The sequence below is a fragment of the Salvia hispanica genome, chromosome 5 (genome assembly GCF_029641045.1).
Source record: "Salvia hispanica isolate PSC_SH4W2 chromosome 5, Shi_PSC_v1, whole genome shotgun sequence".
Classification (NCBI taxonomy): Eukaryota; Viridiplantae; Streptophyta; class Magnoliopsida; order Lamiales; family Lamiaceae; genus Salvia; species Salvia hispanica.
The window spans coordinates 6288562-6310858 of record NC_142696.1 but is presented as its reverse complement, the minus strand read 5'-3'; the positions used below and the strand labels follow the sequence as shown (position 1 = coordinate 6310858).

At 36.4% G+C, this 22297-nt stretch overlaps 1 protein-coding gene, 1 non-coding gene and 1 pseudogene across 2 annotated transcripts; 1 reads left to right on the top strand and 2 right to left on the bottom strand.

The window, feature by feature from the left end:
- Positions 1 to 3139: 3139 nt before the first annotated feature.
- Positions 3140 to 3246, bottom strand: LOC125191501 (small nucleolar RNA R71). Its single transcript, XR_007171175.2, has one exon. It is a non-coding gene; the product is annotated as a small nucleolar RNA R71 (small nucleolar RNA).
- Positions 3247 to 8222: 4976 nt separating this feature from the next.
- On the bottom strand, positions 8223 to 8960 carry LOC125190732 (dehydration-responsive element-binding protein 1E pseudogene; annotated as a pseudogene).
- Positions 8961 to 19122: 10162 nt separating this feature from the next.
- LOC125186795 (protein DETOXIFICATION 49-like) lies at positions 19123 to 21214 on the top strand. Its single transcript, XM_048083236.2, has one exon. It carries the CDS (start codon positions 19314 to 19316, stop codon positions 20760 to 20762), a length of 1449 nt encoding a protein of 482 aa, XP_047939193.2. The 5' UTR covers positions 19123 to 19313; the 3' UTR covers positions 20763 to 21214.
- Positions 21215 to 22297: the final 1083 nt, after the last annotated feature.

Below are 22297 nucleotides of genomic sequence, written 5' to 3'. Positions count from 1 at the left end.
GACTGGATAATCCTAACCATAGCCAACACCATCCATGCAACCAGAATAATATTAGGAACGATGAAGACCAAGACGCCATTCATGATTTCAATGCCATTACCTTTGAATTTTGCTCAAATAAAACTAATATACAAAATTAAATGAAACCAACAACGGAGTAATTACATTATATATACATAATGTTTTACCGATGTTTCAAATTTGTACAGAATGTTTTAAGTTAATACGAATTATAAAAAAAAGTTTTTAAGTGTTTTAAATTAATACACTTCTGTTAAATTCTTTAAAGCCGTTTAACTTCTTTAAATGGTCAAAGCTCCACTAAGACATGTATGATGTATCACCACATGTTAAGGGCTTTCCCCTTAATGGTGATCGGCGATCAAGAACGTTTTTGGCGCCCTCCGAAAGGGTCGGCGGAAGTCTTAGTTTCAGGTTGTGCGTGGTTTTCCGTCGGGCAGCGTGAAAACTAGGGTTTGCACAAGATATGTGGGAAAATAATATTTTCATTCATAGTGAGTTTACGAACAAAAACCCTATTTATAATCTAAGGACCCTAGGGTTGATTCGACCTAATCCTACTGTGCGCGGTTTTCCGTCGGGCAGCGTGAGAACTAGGGTTTGTAGAGTAATTCACAAGATATGTGGGAAAATAATATTTTCATTCATAATGAGTTTACGAACAAAAGCCCTATATATAACCTAAGGACCCTAGGGCTGATTCGACCTAATCCTATTCATCTCGGGAAAGAATAAACAAAAAAACCTGAAACGGAGCTTATAATTACGCTCGATACTAATTCAAAAATAATTAATAAAGTGCTAATATCCAAAAATAAATAATAACCAAAAATAACGATCTAACTAAGAGTTTATTTGGGAACGAAGTCGCCCAACTTCTCAGGCAGATGCACGTTCTTTTTTTGGCTTCGACTTCGTGATGGATGTCTGACTCGTGACCTGCTCGCCCTTATCGCCGGCTGATTCGGTCGCCGGCATCTCTTCCTTATCCACAGATGCTTTGGCAGCTGATACGCTCGGATTTTGCACTGTTTTAAGGCTATTGTTTGGTCCGTTTTTAAGTCAAAGTCACTCTACACGTCCATTATTTACATATTTTGTCTATTTTGGTATTTTTACGTGTTTTGTGAGAAATGTGCATAATTGAGCCGAAAAAGGGAGCCAAAACGCCAAGTTTGGAAATCTGGTGTCAGACGGCGATCGGCGACCGTCGCGGATGTGTGCAGCGACCGCCGGCGCCCGGCGGGCAGATCAATGCAGCGGTCCGCCTCGGAAAAATATGCTTGGAAGAGAAGTCTCGTCCGGCAACCGCCGGAAGACGTGCGGCGGTCCGCCGCCGAGGGAACAGACTCTCTGGACTCCAACGCGGCGACCGCCGGCCAAGGTGCGGCAGCTCGCCGGAGAAAGGCGGCGAATTCGAGAAGCCCTAGATTTGCGCCCAGATTTACCATATTTTGGAGATCTTTTCCTTTTACAACAAGGAGTGGCTTTCCCCTATAAATAAGACCTCAAGCTTCATCAAAAAGAGAGAACTTCTACTTGCAAAATACTTCATAGAGATCAAGACCTAGAGTACTTCATTGGTGCAAGGAGTTGGAGAAGGATTTCAAGAACATCAAGAACGACAAGGATTCAACCTACGGGTTTTATTTGCTTTAATTTTATGTTCAAATTGTCTTCCCTTCAATCTATGTTTTTAGCTTATTCAATTATGTGTAACTAAACTCAAAGGATTCTAGGGATGTGTTAGTAACGACTTTGGTTATAAAAATTCCTTTTTCTATTTAATATCCGTTTTGTTTTTACTTTGTTTCTTCCCTAAGTAGTTTTGATGCTGCATGATTGAGTGACACAATCGTGTATGATTTTATATAACTTGTTTCATAACTGTGACAGAGTTCTAGCGAGTTAGAATCACTTAGTAGACAGTACAGTTAGCTTCCCTTAAAACAGCACTGTTAATTGAGAGTGAGGACTTTTCAAGGGTTTTAAGAGCTTTTTGGAGTTACGTGTTAGGATTGACAACCCTAATCTTGTAATCAACATTTGTATCGCATGAGCATAAGGTAGGTGACTCGTCCTTTCAAAGTATAAACTGTGCTAGGGTATTGTAGTTGGAATTTTTTATAACCATAACTGTGAACACACATCCATGGGATTCCCTTATCTCTATCGTCTTTATCCGTGTTTTATTCGCTTCTAGTTGGTCTATGCTTTCTATTGTTTTTAGTTTTTCAAAAGTTTTCAAAAACCAATTGTTTTTCCAGATTGTATTTGAGTCTTAGTAGAGGATAGACACTTTGTGTTCGTCTTCCCCGTGTTCGATATCCAGTACTAATCTTTAGCTATACTATATATACTCTGTATACTTGCAGGTTTATTTAGTGCTAATAAAAAGTGCATCAAGTTTTTGGCGCCGTTGCCGGGGAAGACAATTTACTTTGGAGTGATATCTTCAAACGAATAATTTTGCTACTTTGGATTTTAATTGCTTTCAGTTTTCAATTTTAGTTTTCAATTCGTTTTTGTTTGAGGTTCTTGCAGGTTTTGTATGCGAACGCGCTCTGGGAAGGACAACCTAGAACCGCTCGATTTGGAACTTGAAAGAACTCGTAGGAAAATAAGAAGTGAAAAAGGATCAGGAACAATGGGTGACCGAACAGACATCGAGAAATTGCAGGAAATGGTGAAGCTACTGATGGATGAGAGAGATGCGGAAAGGGCAACCCGAGAGGCTTTGGAGAAGAAGAATCAGGAAATACAACCCGTGATGAACATGTTCAATCATGGGAATATGATTACCTTTCCCGAAGGACCTCGTATTGACGCTAACAATTTCAAGTTACGCATGCCCCATATTCAAAGGGTCGAGCAAACTCCTTTTGCAAGAAGGGCCACGGAGGATGCCAATCGCCATCTCTCCAAATTTGTGGAGATCTCAAATACTCTCAAATTGAACGGTATCGATGACGATTCCATAAGGGTAAGACTCTTTCCCTTTTCATTAACTGATTCTGCTAAAGAGTGGTTTGAATGTATGCCCAGAGAAAAAGTCTCCACATGGAAGGACATTGTAGCTGCCTTCCTCGACAAGTACTATCCGCCGGGCACAATTTTGAAGCTCAAAAGCGAGATCTTCCAATTCATACAAGGCCATGATGAACCCCTCTATGAGGCATTTGCTCGTTTCAAAGCCCTTCTCCGAAAGTGCCCTAACCATGGTTTCACCGTGGACCATCGGGTAGGAATTCTCTACAATGGGTTTAACGAGAAAATTTTTGCTATGCTTGATTCATGTGCAAATGGAGGGTTCTTAAGGAATTCAGGTGAGGAAGCCATGGCGGTGATAGAGGAATTCGCCACCAACAGCATGGGGTGGTCGAAAGAAAGACATAACCTAAAAAGGATAGCTGCAGTTGAAGAAGCCGAGGAAAGCTCTTTTGCAAAGGAATTGGCCGAGCTTCGAGTTAGGGTGGACCAAATGGATTCGTCAAGGAAGGAGGACCCGATTCTACCAACCTCTATTATAGCAGTCTCTAAATCCGAAACTCCTACCCCGACAATGGAGGAAATCAACTACATGCAAGGAGGCGGTCCCAATAGAAATTACAACAATAATTGTCGCCCTAACCAGGGGGGCGGTAATTTCAATAATTATTAATGGAAACCGACCTCATCCTAATCTCTCTTATTCTAACAATAATTACTTGCAACCCCCCGCAGGATTTAATGTTAGCAAGGGAGGAGTAGTTGAGACACTCAAGAAGGAGGAAAAGTATGAACAAGGGATCATAAGGATCTTGGAGGTAATCGCGCAAGACAGGAAGGTTAATGACACCAAGATCGGAGTGGTTGAAGCTAGAATAAACAACCTCGAGCAGGGAATGAACACGATCTCAACTGCCATAACCAACATCAACACGCAAATGGAGAAAATACAAAAGAAGCTAGATGAGGACAGGGCAAAGGCAGCCGCACTAGTGGACAACGTCAACAAAAAGTGGGTGGCAAAGCAGAAAACTGGGGACTGCCCAGTCGCCGGCGGACCGCCGGACACCACGCGGCGGACCGCCACTGAAGCACATAATGGAGTCTGCCCAGCCGCCGGCGGACCGCCGCACACTTCGCGGCGGGCCGCCACAGAGAAGGCAGAAGCACCCGCTCAGCAGGGACTCGTGCGGCATAATGGGATTGTGCTACCTTTCTAGCCAAAGAGGAAGTTTAAGCTCGAAGAGCAGGTCAAACATTTTTTGAACATGTTTTGTAAAGTTCATACTAACATTCCTCTAGTTGAATCGTTGCAGGAAATACCTAAATATGCGAAGCTACTAAGGGAGACAGTGATGAGAAAGAGAAAGCCGACAAAAGCCGACCTTAAGCTACCACATCATTGCAGCGAGATCATCCAAAAGGAGAAGGCAGTGAAGCAAAGAGATCCGGGCCAATTCATTATCCGATGCCGGATTGGAGAGGGAAAGGTTTACAAGGCCCTATGTGATCTAGGATCTTCCATCAATCTCATGCCGCTGAAGTACTACGAAAAGCTCAACATTAGGCGACTAAAAACTTCAGACGTAACACTCAGGTTGGCCGATAACTCGACCATAAAAACTTTTGGTATGATTGAGGATGTCTTAGTGAAAATAGATGATTTCATTTTTCCCGCCGATTTTATTGTGTTTGACATGAAAGTAGACAAGAATGTCCCTCTAATCTTAGGGAGAGATTTTCTCGCTACTTGCAAAGCTTTGATTGATGTAGGTCGTGGCGATAACCATAGCCAATCCACCTATAAGATCGAAAGCGAGATGCTCAAGTTTGAGGAAGCAAAGCAGGCAAAGATGGAACAGCAGTGTAGGGCAATCATGGTCACGAATTTGACCAAACCTCAAGACCCCTTTGAAGTGGAGGATTCTACTACCTCCACTATCTACATTGTCAACGAGGTAAGACGTTCTACCAAAAAGGACGATACTAACCCCTCCACCTCTATCCCGTAGAAAAAGAAGCAAAAGAGGAAGAAGGCAACCAAGGAGGACCCCGAGATTTATGTTATCAAAACAAATAAGGGGAAATACAAGTGGTGGAAGAAGCTAGGGACCAAGTTGCTTCCTATGCCCATTTTCAACACTAGGGTCGCTGATTTAGTTATTTTCTTTTATTTTCAACAAAAGCGCTTGTTGGGAGGCAACCCAATTTTTCGTTGATTTAGTTATTTTCTTTTATTTTAATTTTCGTTTCCGTTTTCGTTTAAAAAATAAAAAAATAAAAAAATAAAATTAATTGAACGCTTCAATATGCTTTGATACCAATTGAAGGGGGTTGGCAGCGGAAGCGCTCACATAAATCAATTACATAATAATTCTGATCTATTTAGCGGATTATTTAGACAAATTCTATTCGCGTAATTATCACATGTATCATGCTCAAAACTCAAATAAAACATCCTTTAAATTAATTGAAACCTAAAACATGCTTTTCTACGGTTTAGCCATTATACCTTGAAGATTTTCCAAAGAATCGAAGATGGCTAGCGCCATTATACCTTGAAGATTTTCCAAAAAATAAAAAAATAAAATTAATTGAACGCTTCAATATGCTTTGATACCAATTGAAGGGGGTTGGCAGCGGAAGCGCTCACATAAATCAATTACATAATAATTCTGATCTATTTAGCGGATTATTTAGACAAATTCTATTCGCGTAATTATCACATGTATCATGCTCAAAACTCAAATAAAACATGCTTTAAATTAATTGAAACCTAAAACATGCTTTTCTACGGTTTAGCCATTATACCTTGAAGATTTTCCAAAGAATCGAAGATGGCTAGCGCCTTCTCCACGTGAAGATCTTTAGTACAAAACCACGGATCTTCTGTCTGGTTCCCGGACTGTAAACTGATATCAAGGTGGACTGATCTCACCAGTGTATTTTCTGTCTCTTTTATTCTCCTATTTATATTAAGTCACATATTGGACTCAGACAGGGATCTATAAAATGCTTTGGATATGGGCTCCTCCAATTAGCTTTTTATAAAAAAACAAATTCATACACAAACATTAAAAATATAAATGAGATATAAAAAAATAATAAAATTTAGCTACCAAATACTTGCAAAATAAAAAGAAAGAACGTTCAAAACCAACTTAAAATAGGCACACATTAAAACTAGAAAAAGCTCAACATAAACATGTACCAGTGGGAATCAAGCACTGGTCTATCCTATGAAGAAGTGCTACATTAACCGCTAGACCACATGAGGTTTTTTGTAAAAATTGTATCAATAATAAATTAAGAACACTATATTTTGGGGATACAGTTGTACCCCCTTGTTTTTAGCTGGATACGCCAGTGGCTGCATTAAGGTTTACTCACTAGCCGAAAGTACCATAGACTGAAGTGCCTTTGTAATTTGTGGCCTTGCTGTTTTCATTTTCAGCTTTTGAAAACGAGACTTTGTTATAGTTATACCTTTTCTTTTCTGTGTATGTGGGCCTCATTTTAACTTTGTGGTAAGAAATAGTAAAGATTAAAAGGTGTTAGTGGTGGATTCAATAGAGTGATGCATCATGTTTGAGCTATGATGAAACATGACTGATAATTTGATATGGAGTAGGATTTTAATATGGGTCCGATATTGAAGTGCCCTTCATGTCACGGAGGATATTTTTATTCGAAAATTTTTGGAAAATAATAAAAAAATACTTTAATTGATATTAAGTCGTAATTCAAATAATATTTTCAAAGTTCAACGAATCTAATATAGTTTCATAAAACAAAAAAACATTCACTCATATAATTATAGGTGTATGCACGTATGAACGAACTGTGTGATAGTGTGTAGTTTATTTTGTGATGGGAAAGGAATACAAAGAAGGATATCATAAAAGGGCAGTGGGTCCCACAGGCTGGCCTACATGTAATAACAATCAAGGGAATCTTGACGTGGCAGTCCAGTCTTCAACCTTTTCAGTTTGTTCGGCAACTTCCTCTTTCATTCCCTCCCTCCGTCCCCAATTAAGAATCACACTTTAACCGGGCACAAATTTTAAGAAATGTAAAGAAAAGTTGGTTGAAAAAGTTAGTGGAATGTGAAACTCATTTGTTTATATTGGTTTTATAATAAAATGTGAGTGAATTGAGTTAGTGAAATGTAGGACCTACTTACTATTTATGGTAAAAATGAAGTGTGACTTTTAATTGGAAGCGGACCGAAATAGAAAAGTGTGACTCTTGATCGGGGACGTAGGGAGTATAATTTTCTTTTCCGTTGCATTTTCAATGTCATGTATGAACACTCGTAGGACTATATAGTTGGGCTCTATATTTACGTGGTTTTACGAATTATATTCACCCCATCCCATTAATTAAGTCTCAAACGACTCTAGTGACAGAGATTAACTAATGCATTTTGAGATAATGTTAAATAATAAGACAACTCATAAGGAATTTTTAGACATTGTTAGTCAAGCATTAAGCAATTAAATTTAATCTCTTAATTACTTAATTTAGAAATTACTGTTATCAGTTATAAATATATTTTAAAAACAAATATTCTCTCCGTTTTATGTTAATTTAGTCATTTTTTTATTTTAGAAAGTTCCAACATAATTGAGTCATTTCTCTTTTTGCCAAAAAGTGATCCTTTCACTTACTTATTCTATCTTCATCTCTCTCTTGTTTTATTCTCGCTTACTTTATTCACCATCCAAACACACTATTCTTAAACTCTGTGCCAAAAAAAAATATCTATATTAACAAGGAACGGGAGGGAGTACAAAAGTATGAAGTAACTCGTTTGGTAGACTATCTATGTTACAGCTAGTCACGATAATTACCATGATATACTCATATCATAGTTCGTGGGACTTTAATTTTCTAGTTAAAAATATAAACTTCTAAATGGGTTTTAGGGCCTTGAAAATAAAACCAACTATTCGCTAAGGCAAATGTGAAAATCAAATGCATGAATAAAGCTAGATAAAAGCCTATAACTTACTCTAACATAGCTACTAAGAGCTTCCACAACCCTGACCTGGGTTTAAGCCCCAAATTCCATTCACATCATCATTCTCCTAAATTTGAGTCCTAGGTCACAACTCCTTTAACTCCGCAGGCCCTATCTCAGGCCCCAACTAGATGTCCGTGTTCGTATAGGGAGCGTTCGTTGAGACTAGATGTCCATGTTCGTATCCATCGTAACAAGAGATCTTTACATTTGTTTTCATTTATAAAAGAAAAATACAGAAATGGACATTTATAATTAGTTACCACACTAAATATAAACAAATGGATTATTAACTCAAAACTAAAACTCATATACTCGTAATTATTTAATAACTCCACAACTCCAAGTCCACCTGAGCATCTATCTCCACCTCATCCCAGCTGAATCGCCACCCCAACAACGGCGGCGGCGACATCAGAACGGCTTCCGCCAGTCCCGCTACGTCCGACAGCTCGCATATCCCCGAGAACTCCGTCTCGTCCTTCTCCGCAAAAGCTTCCTGCGGCCGGAACGCCTCAGCGGCGGCGGCGGCAGCCTTCCGGAGGTCCTTGGCGTCCTTGGAGAGGGGGACGTGAAGGCGCCAGACGGAGTCGGCGAAGTTGAGGCAGGCGGCGGAGCCCCGGAGGGCCAATGCGGCGAGGTCGTGGGCTCTGGCTGCCATCTCCGGCGTGGGGTAGGTGCCGAGCCAGACGCGCTTCTGGTGGCGAGGCTCCCGAAGCTCGCACACCCACTTGTTGGAGTTCCTGAGGCGGACGCCGCGGTACACCGGGTGCCGCGTCTCCTTGAATTTCTTCCTTCCGGCGCGTCGCTTGGGCTGGGTCGCGGCGAGGATGATCACCTCCTCCTCCTCATCTGGACGCGTCTCTTGCATTCTTGTGTGTTATAATTAATTAACTAATGATGGATTTGTGATTTAATTTGTGTGCTAGATGATTTGCGATTGCGGCAGTTAGTCGCAGTCCGAGTATTATATAGATCTATAGAGAGATGCATGCATGTATGTTGTGAGAAGTGTGAAGTGTGAAGTGTGAATCGTGAGAGTATAGTTGCAAATACTTGGTGCTGGGAAAAGAGGGAACACGTGCGTGAATACGTAGCGGACGCGATATTAACAAGTGGAATCATTCATCGATAAGGGAGAACGCATGGGTCCCTCACATATTACGTCGACTTGCCACTCATTCTTAATTCAGTGATTTAAACTTATTAGAGAATAAAGAGAATAGTCAACGCCCCCATTTCATTCATTTTATCAAATTTTATACAATAAAGAGAATAAAAGGAAAATAAGAGATAGTAAAGTAAGAATGGGAAAGAATGTTACCATATATATAGAAATTATGACTCAATTATGAGGGAACTTTTAAAAATAGAAAATGACACAACTATGAGGGAACGAATGGAGTAGTAATTTGGGCCCACAGGATTAAAATTCTGGCTCCTCCATTGCCCTTACATACCCAGTACCCACTCATCACACTCATTTAATTTTTTCATGCAAAAAATTGCCTTAGCAATAAAGGAACGAATGGAGTACTTTTTTCTATTTAAGTGGCTAAATTTCACTTAGTTAGCAGTTGAACTGGAGGGGGGATAATAAAATTTTTGTACTCCCTCCATTCCAAGGAAGATGACATCTTCCTTTTTTGAAAGATTTTATGCAGTTTTATTTTATGTATTAGATGGATAGAATAAAGTTAGAGAGAATGAATAAAGTAGAGATAAGATTTCTATTTTTAGTTATGCGTCATCTTGAATGTGACAAACTAAAAAGGAAAGTGGGTCATCGTTGGTGGTGGGACAATTAGTATTCCATTTGCCCATAAAAATATAGTACTCCCTCCGTCCCACTTAAGATTGCCAAATTCTTGAGTGGCACGGGATTTTAGGAAGTGTTGTTAGATGGAATAAAGTAGAGAGAAAAAGGTAGTTGAATATTTTAATGAGGAGAGATAAGAGAGGGGGTTATTTCCAAAATTGGAAAGTGATTATCTTGATTGGAATAAACAAAAAAGGAAAAATGGTTATCTTAAATGGGATGGAGAAAGTATAATTTTTATATTAATGTGAAAAAAAACAATTTAATAATAAAAATATAACGTGTTTAGTGGGATTAACTAAAAATGAAATTAAAATAATTTTTAAAATGGAAGGAGTATATAAATAGGGCTGACCAATTCTTTTATTATTATTTCTCCTTCTTATGCTCGGGGTTCAACTCGGGGGTCAAGCCGCTATCCTTGCAATCTTTAATCTTTTCAAAATTTAATTACGCACTCCTCCATTCAACGGTTCAACCGTGGTGGAATCATTTTAATATTTTGCTACGTTATGTGATATGGAATCATTTTTCATTTTAATAAAAGTTAATATATTTTTTTTCATTTACTTTATTTTCTTCTTTATTTATTTACATTTTTCATTTTCTATTTAATTTTACCTTTACTTAACTTAGTTAAAGACAATTTTTTTAAATCTCATATGAAAAAAAGAACGCTTCCAATAACGGAGGAAGTACATAACAAATGCGGGTAACACGTTTTTTACCTGGAATGCTGCACATTCTTAATTCCTAGATTGTAGGCAGATACATACATATGGGCAACGTTACTTTGGGACATGTATATGCTCTCTTCATTCAAAAAAAATATGAGTATTTGAGATGAGATGAGATGAGAGGAGAATTAGTGTACAATTGGTAAAGGAAGAGAGATATGAATAGAAAAATAGTTGAAATAATATTAGTGGATCCATATTATTATTAAAATTTAATAATATGTCGTAGTGATATAAGTCATAAATAAATTATGTATATAGATAATGAGTTGGTGATAATTTTTTATAAATAAAAATACTCATATTTTTATAGAAAGAATGGGCTACATTATTAGATTGTTTGAATTTAACTAAATCTAAATATTAGTAGCAGAGTATCTTCTAACTCAACTTTTTTGGTTCCAATGAGGCCACCCATCCCATCAAGCCTAAATAGAGCAAGTGGCATTTAGTCCATGTGTGCAAAATGATGGTTGACGGATACTATAAGTAGTGACTAGTGGCCATGTGAACCGAATATAGACAACTTGATAACTATAAGACGATCAACAATGGGTAGAAATGGAAAACGTCTTTAATTGTGTGTATCTATTCCTTTCTTTTTTAACAAAATGAACTATACTACAAATCAAAAAATTTGGTGCCGCTATTAGTTAAATGTAAAAAGTGAAATTTAAATTATAATTGTGGTCAATCTCATAAATCATAGTAGTAATTTGAAACCATAATTTTGCTACACCTAAAATTATTTTTAAATTCACATGATTGAAAAGTTATGATATTAACTAAATATTATGATTTCAATAATAAAATACTTATTTTAGTTAAATTTATCTTTAAAGGATAATCTCATAATTAAAACAAATAAATATATAAAAATAATATTAAATTTGAAGCAGAATTTATTCATCCCGGCAAGAGCAGAGTTTGAGTAGTATAGAGTATCAAACTCTAATACAGATACTTGGTTGACAATTTTTTACGCGATATAATAATCTGATAAGAATTTGCACAAAATTAATGGGTTTAGATCAAGTTTTATTGAGTTTGTGTCCTTATTGGATTGACCCGTAAAGAACTCGATAATTTCGGGTTTGGTTTGGGTTGGAAATGGATGACCCATTAAAAAATACTCCATCTTTATTATTCTCTCCGTCCATAAAAATTAGAGCAATTGGTGTGTGACCCGAGTTTTAATGTAGAATTGGTAAAGTAAGAGAGAAGAAAAAATAGTAAGAGAGAAAGAGAAAAAGTAAGAGAGAAAGAGAATAAGTAAGTGAGAAGTAGTGTTAGTAGAATGATGTATAGGGTTATTATTTGTTGAAAATTTTCCATAAATGATTGTGTTTATTTTTGAAAAACAATGCTTTACTCTAGTTATTTAATTTAGTGTAAATTAGATTTAAATAGTGTAAAATGATTTTTTTTTGTTGTAAATCAAGTTTAAATATTAGATTTATTTTATGATCTTGATTTACATTATATCTAGACTAGAATAGAACCTTGGACCTCAACGGGCCAATAAGAATGTTGCGGGCCAGCAATAAAAGAATCGTACTGCATCAAATACAGGAATTTGACTGATTCCCACTTATTTTAATTTCAATAATAATTAGATTAAGTAGAAGTCAACAGAAAAATTACTACGGTTTAAATAACAATTATTTCTAATATATATGCATGGAGATGTGCTTATAAAATAACTAGTTTTAAAAAGTATAATTTACTTCCAATCTCGTGCTGTTACATTGCACGAAACATGCAGTATTATAAATACTAAAATGCAATATAAATTTGTGGAAGTTGTAGATGGATTCCCACAGATTGCATTTTAATTATAGACAGATTGCATTTTTTATTGTTCAGTTTTGCATTTTAGACAGATTTTTTAATTTGCATTATATACGTAGACAAATTAAATTTATATATATATTTATTTTGCATTGTAGACAATTTAAGTTTATAATTCAACACTAATAATATAAAATACAATATTTCTATAACTAAAATGCAATCGACAGAAATCCATCTACATCTTCACAAATGTATATTACTACATTTTAGTATATACAATATTGCATGTTTCATGCCACGTGGTAGTATAAGATTGAAAGTACTCTGTGACTCTAATTAAAGATGTGCCCTAATGGTCTCCTACATGCAAAACATGTAAATTTAGAGGACTTTTTAGCTCATGAAAATGTTAGTTTATTTTTCACATAACTTTTTATATTTGGCTATTTTATTTATTGCTTATAATTTCAAGATAGAAATTGTTCTATACATTTTCTTAACAAAGATATTGTGAGTAAAATATATACAATTCCGAATGATTATGAAAAATAAAGTTAATACTCCCACCCTCTTTTATAAGTGAGATGTAAAGTTAATACTCCCACCCTCTTTTATAAGTGAGATGTTTTTTAGGCATGAGATTTTTAAAAATAGTACGGAGTAACTAAAAAATAATTAGAGAATGAGTATAATATTTTTTCTGTTCCAAAGTAGATGTCACATTTTTCTTTTTAGTTTGTCCCATAAAAAATATCATCTTTCCTTTTATTTGGAAAACCTTGTCTCACCCTTTAGATGCTTTGACAAGAAGCTTTGGATCTCTATCTTTTATGTCACTGCATGGTCTATTTGGAAGATCCATAACAAGACTGTATTCAAAAACTTCCAACCCTATTGGGAGTTTGAGAAAAGTCAGACTGTTTTGGCTTGTAGACCGCACTTCCCCTTTTCACTGGGACAAATACTGAAGGATTGGAATGTCATCAGAGAGTGAGAGGGTTAACATCAGGTTTAAAGGCCTGAGAAACACACGAAATAGGCAGCGCTGGCTCTTGCTTCCTACTCGTTGTCTGATGTTCTCTCAGGTACCCCTTGGGTCTTACTTTGCTCTTGTTGTTTGCCTTCTCTTTGTTAATTTGTGGTTTGCCTTGCTTTCGACGATTGCTTTTTTCTTTCTAGCTCTGTTGGTTTTGCACCTATTGTGCTATTAGCTTTGTTGAGTTTTTTGCTTCTGTTTTATTATTTTTATACTTTTGATGATGTTGTATTCTACCGGCCACTTTTGGATGGTTTGAGATTTTTGAATTATAAAAAAAAAATCAATATATTAAAATATATTTTACTCTCTTTATTTAATATATAAAATAATATTATTATCTAAATATAACATGTATTATAGGATTAAGAGAATATAAAAAAAATTAAAATAGAAAATTAATAGAGAATAGAGTAACTTAAAAATTAAGCAATTTCAATAATACAAAAATAATGTGGGGTGATCAACATAGAGACAGAGTGTTGGGCCCTTATTTTTTGACCGAATGAGTAGAATCAGTTTTAGACTTCGTGTATTGAAATATGATCAGGCCCATGTCTAGGTTTTAGTTAATTTGGTAAAGGGTTTTGATTGGGGCCTTAAAGAAATAACAAGTGGGCTGAACAAATTAATAAATATAAATACTACGAGTTTGTTTATTATTTCATATATACTTTTGCATTTTAAAAGTGTTAGTATAAGCAATAAAAAACGGACTAAAAGTTATAAAATGATTCTATAAACCCAAACTAAATTACTTTATAAGTGCTCTTGTATTACTGGATGGAGTATTATTTTCTCTATTCTGAGAGAGGGATAACTAGACTCTGAATTGGTATGATTTTTTTCTTTTACATATAAATTTAAAAGTTGCTTCTTTTTATAATTCCAAATTTCATTTATTAAAAAGTTTTGTAAAGCGTTTAAAGCCAAAACACGTGTTAATTTTGTCATTAAATGTTAATTTCAATACGACTTTTATCTAGAGAGTTGATATCGCATGTTTGATAAGTTAGTAATACCAAGATAGAGAATTATATATGGACATTTCTAATTGTTTGATATCAAAGTTAAGCTTAACTCAAAGCCCAATATAAGACAGGGCCCTATCTAATCTTACCAAAATTATAACATTAACCTTATTAATGTATCTCACCAATTTGTCAAGTTAAGTCATGTTATTTAATATACAATACAAATTTAGATAATTTCTATTCTATCAAACAACAACGGAAAAAATCATATATCTGCATATCTAGACATAAAGCCCGTATTTCTTATTTTGTTTTACATATCTTCTCATATCCCATCTTTTGTATCAAACGAGTCCTTAAGAGTGGCTGCCTCGTATAAATTAATATTCTCTATATATATTTCTAGTGTACAAAAAGATGTATTAAATATTATTTTAATATTATTTTAATATGAATTATTTTAAGTATAGTCTGGCTAAATTTATTGATCCATGTGAGACCTAGCTAGCTAGATCCTGTTGGTTAAATATTGAAGCTCGTCCAATGATAAAATTATCTACTCAATGATAATAATTAATACTCCTAGTGGAAACCATATAAAAATAATTTCCTTGACATAGGTAGGCACACGTGAGGTGTTAGACATACTTTCGTTCATGATTCATACCCCAATTCATAAAACAACAAATTATCTTAACTGTTTTCTCATATTATTTCATAATAGTACTGTATTATTTATGTTCTCCACATCAGCAACACCGTTGATGTTTAATTTTCTTGGAACTATTAGAAATGGGTCACTCACCCCTTAAAAGACCTCATAAGGGAGAGGGTTATCCATCCTTATATAGAAGAGATAGGATCTTCACCAAGCCGATGTGGGACAAGATAATAGAATTTTAACACGCCCCCTCACGTGTGGGCCGGAATGACACATCGGACTTCCATCACGTGGATAGGCAAGAGAAGAGATTAAGAGATAAACCATCATCGACTTGGGCCCTGCTCTGATACCATATTAGAAATGAGCCACTCACCCCTTAAAAGGCCTCATAAGGGGGAGGGTTATCCACACTTATATAGATTAGATTGGATCATCACCAAGTCGATGTACCAAGTCGATGTGGGACAAAATTGAGAGAATTTAACACATTAGAAATGGGCCACTCACCCCTTAAAAAGCCTCATAAGGGGGAGGGTTATCCACACTTATATAGATTAGATTGGATCATCACCAAGTCGATGTGGGACAGAATTGAGAGAATTTAACACGCCCCCTCACGTGTGGCCGGAAAGGACATCGGTCTTCCATCACGTGGGTAGGCAATGCAAGAGATAAGAGAGAACCATCATCGATGTGGGCCGGAAAGGACATCGGTCTTCCACTCGTGAGGTAGATAAGAAATAAAGAGAAATCCATCATCGACTTGAGCCCGCTCTGATACCATATTAGAAATGAGCCATTCACCCCTTAAAAGGCCTCATAAGGAGGAGGGTTATCCATCCTTATATAGAAGAGATAGGATCATCACCAAGCCGATGTGGGACAAGATAATAGAATTTTAACATGAACACTCGAACTCAATACCCATATTATTATTGTTTATTTTATAGAAAAGCAATATCACCATGTATTACATATTATAGTTGCTAGACAATTTCATTCTAATATTTTCGATATCTGAATAATTTTATTAGCATTATTAGTCTCGGATATGGAGTATAATCACGTTGGAGGAACTTTGCACTATTCTCAAAATATATTTTTATATATTGATGTAAGCAGTTACATGTTTTTGGTGTTAACTTTTGGCATTTGCGATCAAGTGAATAATTAAAAAAATAAATTGCTTGAAAATAATGATTACTATCTCCATTTTTTAAAAATAGAAACTACTCTCTCCGTTTACCAATAAACGTCTCATTTTGCCATTTCCATCCATTCACCGATAAATGTCCTATTTGCTTTTTTACTGCTTTTAATAATGAACTCCACATTCCACTAATTATATTTCACTATAAAACTAATACTTAGTATTAAAAATAGGACTCACCTTCCACTAATATTTTCCACTCACTTTCTACTATATTTCTTAAAGCTCGTGCCCGGTCAAAATTGACCTTGTATTGGTGGACGGAGGGAGTATTTCCATTTTGGTCGTCTCTTAAAAATAGAAATTTTCTGAACTTTCTATTTTATGAAGCGGAACCCACGATCCATTAACATATTACTTTCACTATATTTTTTTTTCTTCCTCTCTCTTACTTTATTCTTTTTTTTCTCTATTTTTATTATTTTACCAATTATATATTAAAACTCGTGACGTTTCAAAAGTTTTAATTTTTCCAAAGACTGATGTGGTATAATGTATACAATAACTATTCCTTGAAGATTATGATCATCTACATGTTAACTTTATGTATGAGGTGGTTCAAAAATCCCCACAAATATATAGTTAATTTATAGTAATATTTTTAGTGTTAATTAAATTTGAGGGGCAATCCTCGTTTTACTCTTGTGTAAATATCATCACGAGAACCGGACAATCACTCGATTAAAGTATTCGACTCAAATGCTATAAAATCCCCAAAAATCTAATACTTCAGTAAATATCATCACGAGAACCGGACAATCACTCGATTAAAGTATTCGACTCAAATGCTATAAAATATTGTTCATCCTATGACTTCTGAAATTAAGTTCTTATAGGCTAATCTAAAAAATCAATTATGATTTGTTTAATTTCGTAACAAAAATAATGTTTATAGATGGTCAACAAATATGTAAATGGGCCAATTAGAGATGCAGGCCAGATGCTGACAAGAAAACTTTGTCTTATTAAGGTTTCTTTTGACAATATAATTTGCCGACTTTGCGAAAGATCCAAACTTTTGGATCATCTTTTACTCTTGTTCACCTAAAGCTTTTAGATAAACTTGTTAAATCAAATTATAATATGCAACAATTTTTAGGTACTCCAAGTTTAATCTACAAGGAGAGTTCAACGTTTTGTAGGATTCTGATAGCTGGATTAGTATATATTTTACAATAATTGAATCATTTAAGGGCAGGTGCTAAATATAAAACTAAATCTAAACTATTTCCCTTCATTAATTATATCGTATTACCAAAAATATTGTTTTAATTATTAACCATTAATTTTATCTAGTTATTATTTTCGACTCTGAATATTATCACTAGTACTCTCAGTTTAGGCGAGTCATCACCAATGAAGAGACAAGTTCGTTTTCTTTGTTGTAGCATCACTAACAGAACGTGCTGCAACGAAGCGTTTCAGATGCTATGAGTTATCCAATGTGTGGAACATCAAATAAATAATCACTCCACTTTTTTTCTTCCCACTTTACTTTCTCTTATCTCATTTTATTTCATTTAACTAAATTAACTAAATTAACTTTTGGTATCTTTACATATATATTTAATATATTACTTCTACTATTACTATTACTATTTGAAGTTACAGAAGTGAATTTTCTTGTATGCAATTGTTTATTCAAATGTAAATTTAACCTGATAAAAGTAGTAATATGATATACTACAATCAGAAAACATGCACTCCACCATTGTATCTTCTCGAAGGTAAGATTTTAGCCAATTTCAAATAAAAATAATTCTCCTTAACACACACACACACAGGGAGAAAACATAATGTGTGTGTGAGTGGTTATCCATAATTGTTAGTTAACTGTCGACACGTAGTTAATGAAGATTAAATATATTCAACAAAGCAGTTTCCATTCCTCACTAGGGCATTTAACTCTCGACTTAAATTAAGCCACATAAAACCTTTTAACTTTCGGTCAAAATTGACATATTTAAGTCAAACATTCTTTATTCGAAATCAGCCTATTATGCCGTCTACCATCCTCAATCGTTATCCTAACATATACCCAAATTAATTAATATAGAAGTTATTTTTTTTTATTATTCAGAAAAGGAAAAAATAATATGCTAAAGAAAAGCCGACCCATTTGGCAACTTCATGCCACATGGTGGAGAAGTTTGTTGCACTTAGAATGTCAAAATCAATTCATCATTAATGGAACCGTCCATACCACTTTTTTCTTCTAAAAAAACAATCAAGATCGACATAAAAATCATATCTTCTGCATACACGATGAATTATTTGTTTTAGGTTATCCCACTATCATTCTTATAAAATTAATTACATATGTGGATCAAGTAACTTTCACTACTAAGAATATCAGTTGTCGGCATTATTAGAAACGTTTCGTGTAATATACTAATAGTTGAACGAAAATATTAAATTTCTAAGCCTCTAAAAACGTTTTTTACGCCTGCAAGACATCTTAACAAAGAATTGCAGGCTAAATAGTGTGACGACTAGGGTCGGTCACAAGCCAACAAAATCATTAAACCATACTCTTCTTAAATATTACTCCACCAAAGTTTTGTTTGTTGTTATTTTTTCTTCATAGAATTTTAATTTTTATATTCTTGACGATCCCATCTCCTAAATGTGTCGAGCTCGTGTTGAATTGGTGATATATGATGTGTATGTTACAGCTATTTTTTCCATGTTTTAATTTAATCAAATTCACACGCTTGTTTAATTTGTTTTTGCACCCTATTCCTTATAGTTACACACTGAGTCAAAGAGTCAACCAAAAACTAAAGGCACTTACTAATGTTTATTTAATTAAATATATAAAAGCCGTCCCTCTGTTGCAACCAACAACTCCAATGGTTTTACTTATTTCCTCCAAAAAAAGACAAAACCATTTCCCATATATATAAGTAGACGAGGCTGTTACAATAACATAAAAAACACCATCTCCAACTTTGCTTATCCCAACCTTCAACACACACATTACATTACATTAACACATTCTCTATCAAGTCTAAAATCCAACCCAAAAAAGGAAAAAAAGAAGAAAAATGGAAGAAGCAATGTTGAATCCATTGGTGTCCGAGAAACCAACAACATCCAATTCCCATCTCACACAAGCTCTGAATGAAGTAAAATCAATCTCAAAAATCTCCCTCCCAATGATCCTAACCGGCCTAATCCTCTACTCCCGGTCCATGATCTCGATGCTCTTTCTCGGGCGCCTCGGCGGCCTCTCCCTAGCCGGGGGAGCCCTGGCCGTGGGGTTCGCCAACATCACCGGCTACTCCATCCTCTCGGGCCTGGCCGTGGGCATGGAGCCCATCTGCGGCCAGGCCTACGGAGCCCAACGCTTCAAGCTCCTCGGCCTCACTCTCCAACGCACAATCCTCCTCCTCCTCCTCACCTCCCTCCCCATCTCCCTCCTATGGCTCAACATCCACAAAATCCTCCTCCTCTGCGGCCAGGATCCAGACATCGCCGCCACCGCGAAATCCTACATCCTCTTCTCCCTCCCCGACCTCATCGCTCAATCCTTCCTCCACCCTCTCCGTATATATCTCAGAAGCCAATCCATCACAATGCCGCTCACATATTGCGCCGCGCTCTCCATCTTCCTTCATATCCCAATCAACTACCTCCTTGTAACCGTCCTCGGCCTCGGCCTCAAGGGCGTCGCCATCGCGGCCGTCTGGACGAACTTAAACCTCGTCGGCTCGCTCCTCGCCTACGTGGCAATGTCGGGGGTTTACGCAAAAACATGGGGCGGGATTTCGACGGATTGCTTCAGGGAATGGGGATCGCTTCTGAATCTCGCGATCCCGAGCTGCATCAGCGTGTGTTTGGAGTGGTGGTGGTATGAAATCATGATTTTACTCTGCGGTATACTCGTGAACCCACGCGCCACCGTGGCCTCGATGGGGATTCTCATCCAGACCACTTCCTTCATCTATATATTCCCTTCTTCTTTAAGCTTCGGCGTGTCGACGAGGGTCGGCAACGAGCTCGGCGCGGGGCAGCCGCGGAGGGCGAGGATGGCCGCCATCGTCGGCCTCTCCGCGAGCTTCCTTATCGGACTCCTCGCGGTGGCGTTTGCGGTCTCCGTGAGGAATGTGTGGGCGGGGTTGTTCACTGGCGACAAGGAGATTGTGGCGCTGACGGCGGCGGTGCTGCCGATCATCGGGCTGTGCGAGCTCGGGAACTGCCCGCAGACGACAGGGTGCGGCGTGCTGAGGGGCACGGCGCGGCCCAAGATGGGGGCGAATATCAATCTGGGGTGTTTTTATTTGGTGGGGATGCCGGTGGCGCTGCTGCTTAGCTTCTACCTTGGGTATGACTTCAAGGGGCTGTGGATGGGGCTGCTCGCGGCGCAGGCTTCCTGCGCCGCGGCAATGCTCTTTGTGCTCCATAGAACGGACTGGGAGGTCCAAGCCTCCCGGGCCAAGGAGTTGACCGCCAAAACCGACACGTCGGATTATATCAAAATGGAGGATAATTAATTAATTAAGTCTCATTAGTTACATTACTTCATAAATTCATTCTTTATTTTGGGATAGTGTAAATGAAAGGATAGGGATAGAGGAATTGTTTTTTCTTTTTTTACCTATTTGTTTTTATGTTTGTGTTTTAGATGTAAAAGTCAAGGGAGAAACAAAGATTTTGTTGTTGGAATAGTGAGAGTGAGAGCTTGCAAAGTGACTGACACAAGATCAAAATGCTTTCCCCCCATTCCATGCCTTTACTCACACTTTTGGGTTTAATTAAGTATTCAACTGCATTGATCATGCAAATTAAGGGTGTCGTAGATGCTACGTTTGGTAAACTATGCTAGATACTCAATTTATTATCTATGTGCATTTATAATTGCGGCCCACTGCATGTGTGTGATTCTGTATTTATGGTATACATGACAGATACGCATCCACTGTATATGCATTAATTCTTTATTTTATTTTTGTAGAATATATAAGACTAACAAATTACGTGGGATGAGTTGTTATGGAATCACCTCAATATCATTTCAGTCCAATAAGACTTAATCCAAACTCAACACGAAATCAATTGAGTTTGTATTGAGTTGATCCAACAAGGATCCAAATACATTAAAGCTTAACCCAAATCCATCAACTTCATGCATGGTTGACTCAGTGCCTAAAATTATCATCCTTAATTATATAGTACATCCTCGTATGGAAGGTTTTCAAGTAATGCTCTCCCCATTCCATAAAAAGAGGGAAAGAAAAATCTATTGAATTATTATCAGTGGAAAATAAAATTCATCTTATAAAAGAAGAAAAAATTGCCAAAAAGAGAAAAAGACTATTTTTGTGGGGCAGATAAAAATAGAAAAAGAAGACTATTTTCATATGACGGGAAGTATATAATTACATAAAGTCAAAACAATTTCATTATCCATATCAAAACTAATAGTGATTAATCTGTCATAATTAATGATCATCCATTTACATAATACTATGATTAAAAGTATTTGTCTTGAAAATATCTCATTGGCAAATAGTGCCATATTTGGAATGTCTTGAATTGATGAATTAGTTCATTATCCGTATGACAAAGAATGTGGGATCGATGCAAAGAATAGAAAGAGAGAGTCAACATGTTAATTCGGTTGGGACAAGCTACAGATTTTCAACTTTCCAAGTATGGGATTGGAAAAATTTAAACAAAAAGTGATGGACCATTCAATCTTCTCAACTGCCGGCTTACGTATACGAGTAAACAACCATAGCTTTTCACACACAACACATAGAGTTTGTGTTTGATTTTGAATGAGAATGTTAAAGCATTGGTCTATAACTTTGCACGTATTTTGAACTCTTTTTTATTTTATTCCATTTGGGTATCTGAATTGGACTTTCCCACCCACCAACTTGTCAATAGTTTCCGATTGCAAGTAACAATATCTTTGATCCCCTAAGGCTAACACCCTTCTTATACGTCACGTGTTTATTAATAACATCCGCCATCCGCATGTGTCCAAAGAGCATGTTCGAGACTTTGCACGTATCTTAATTAC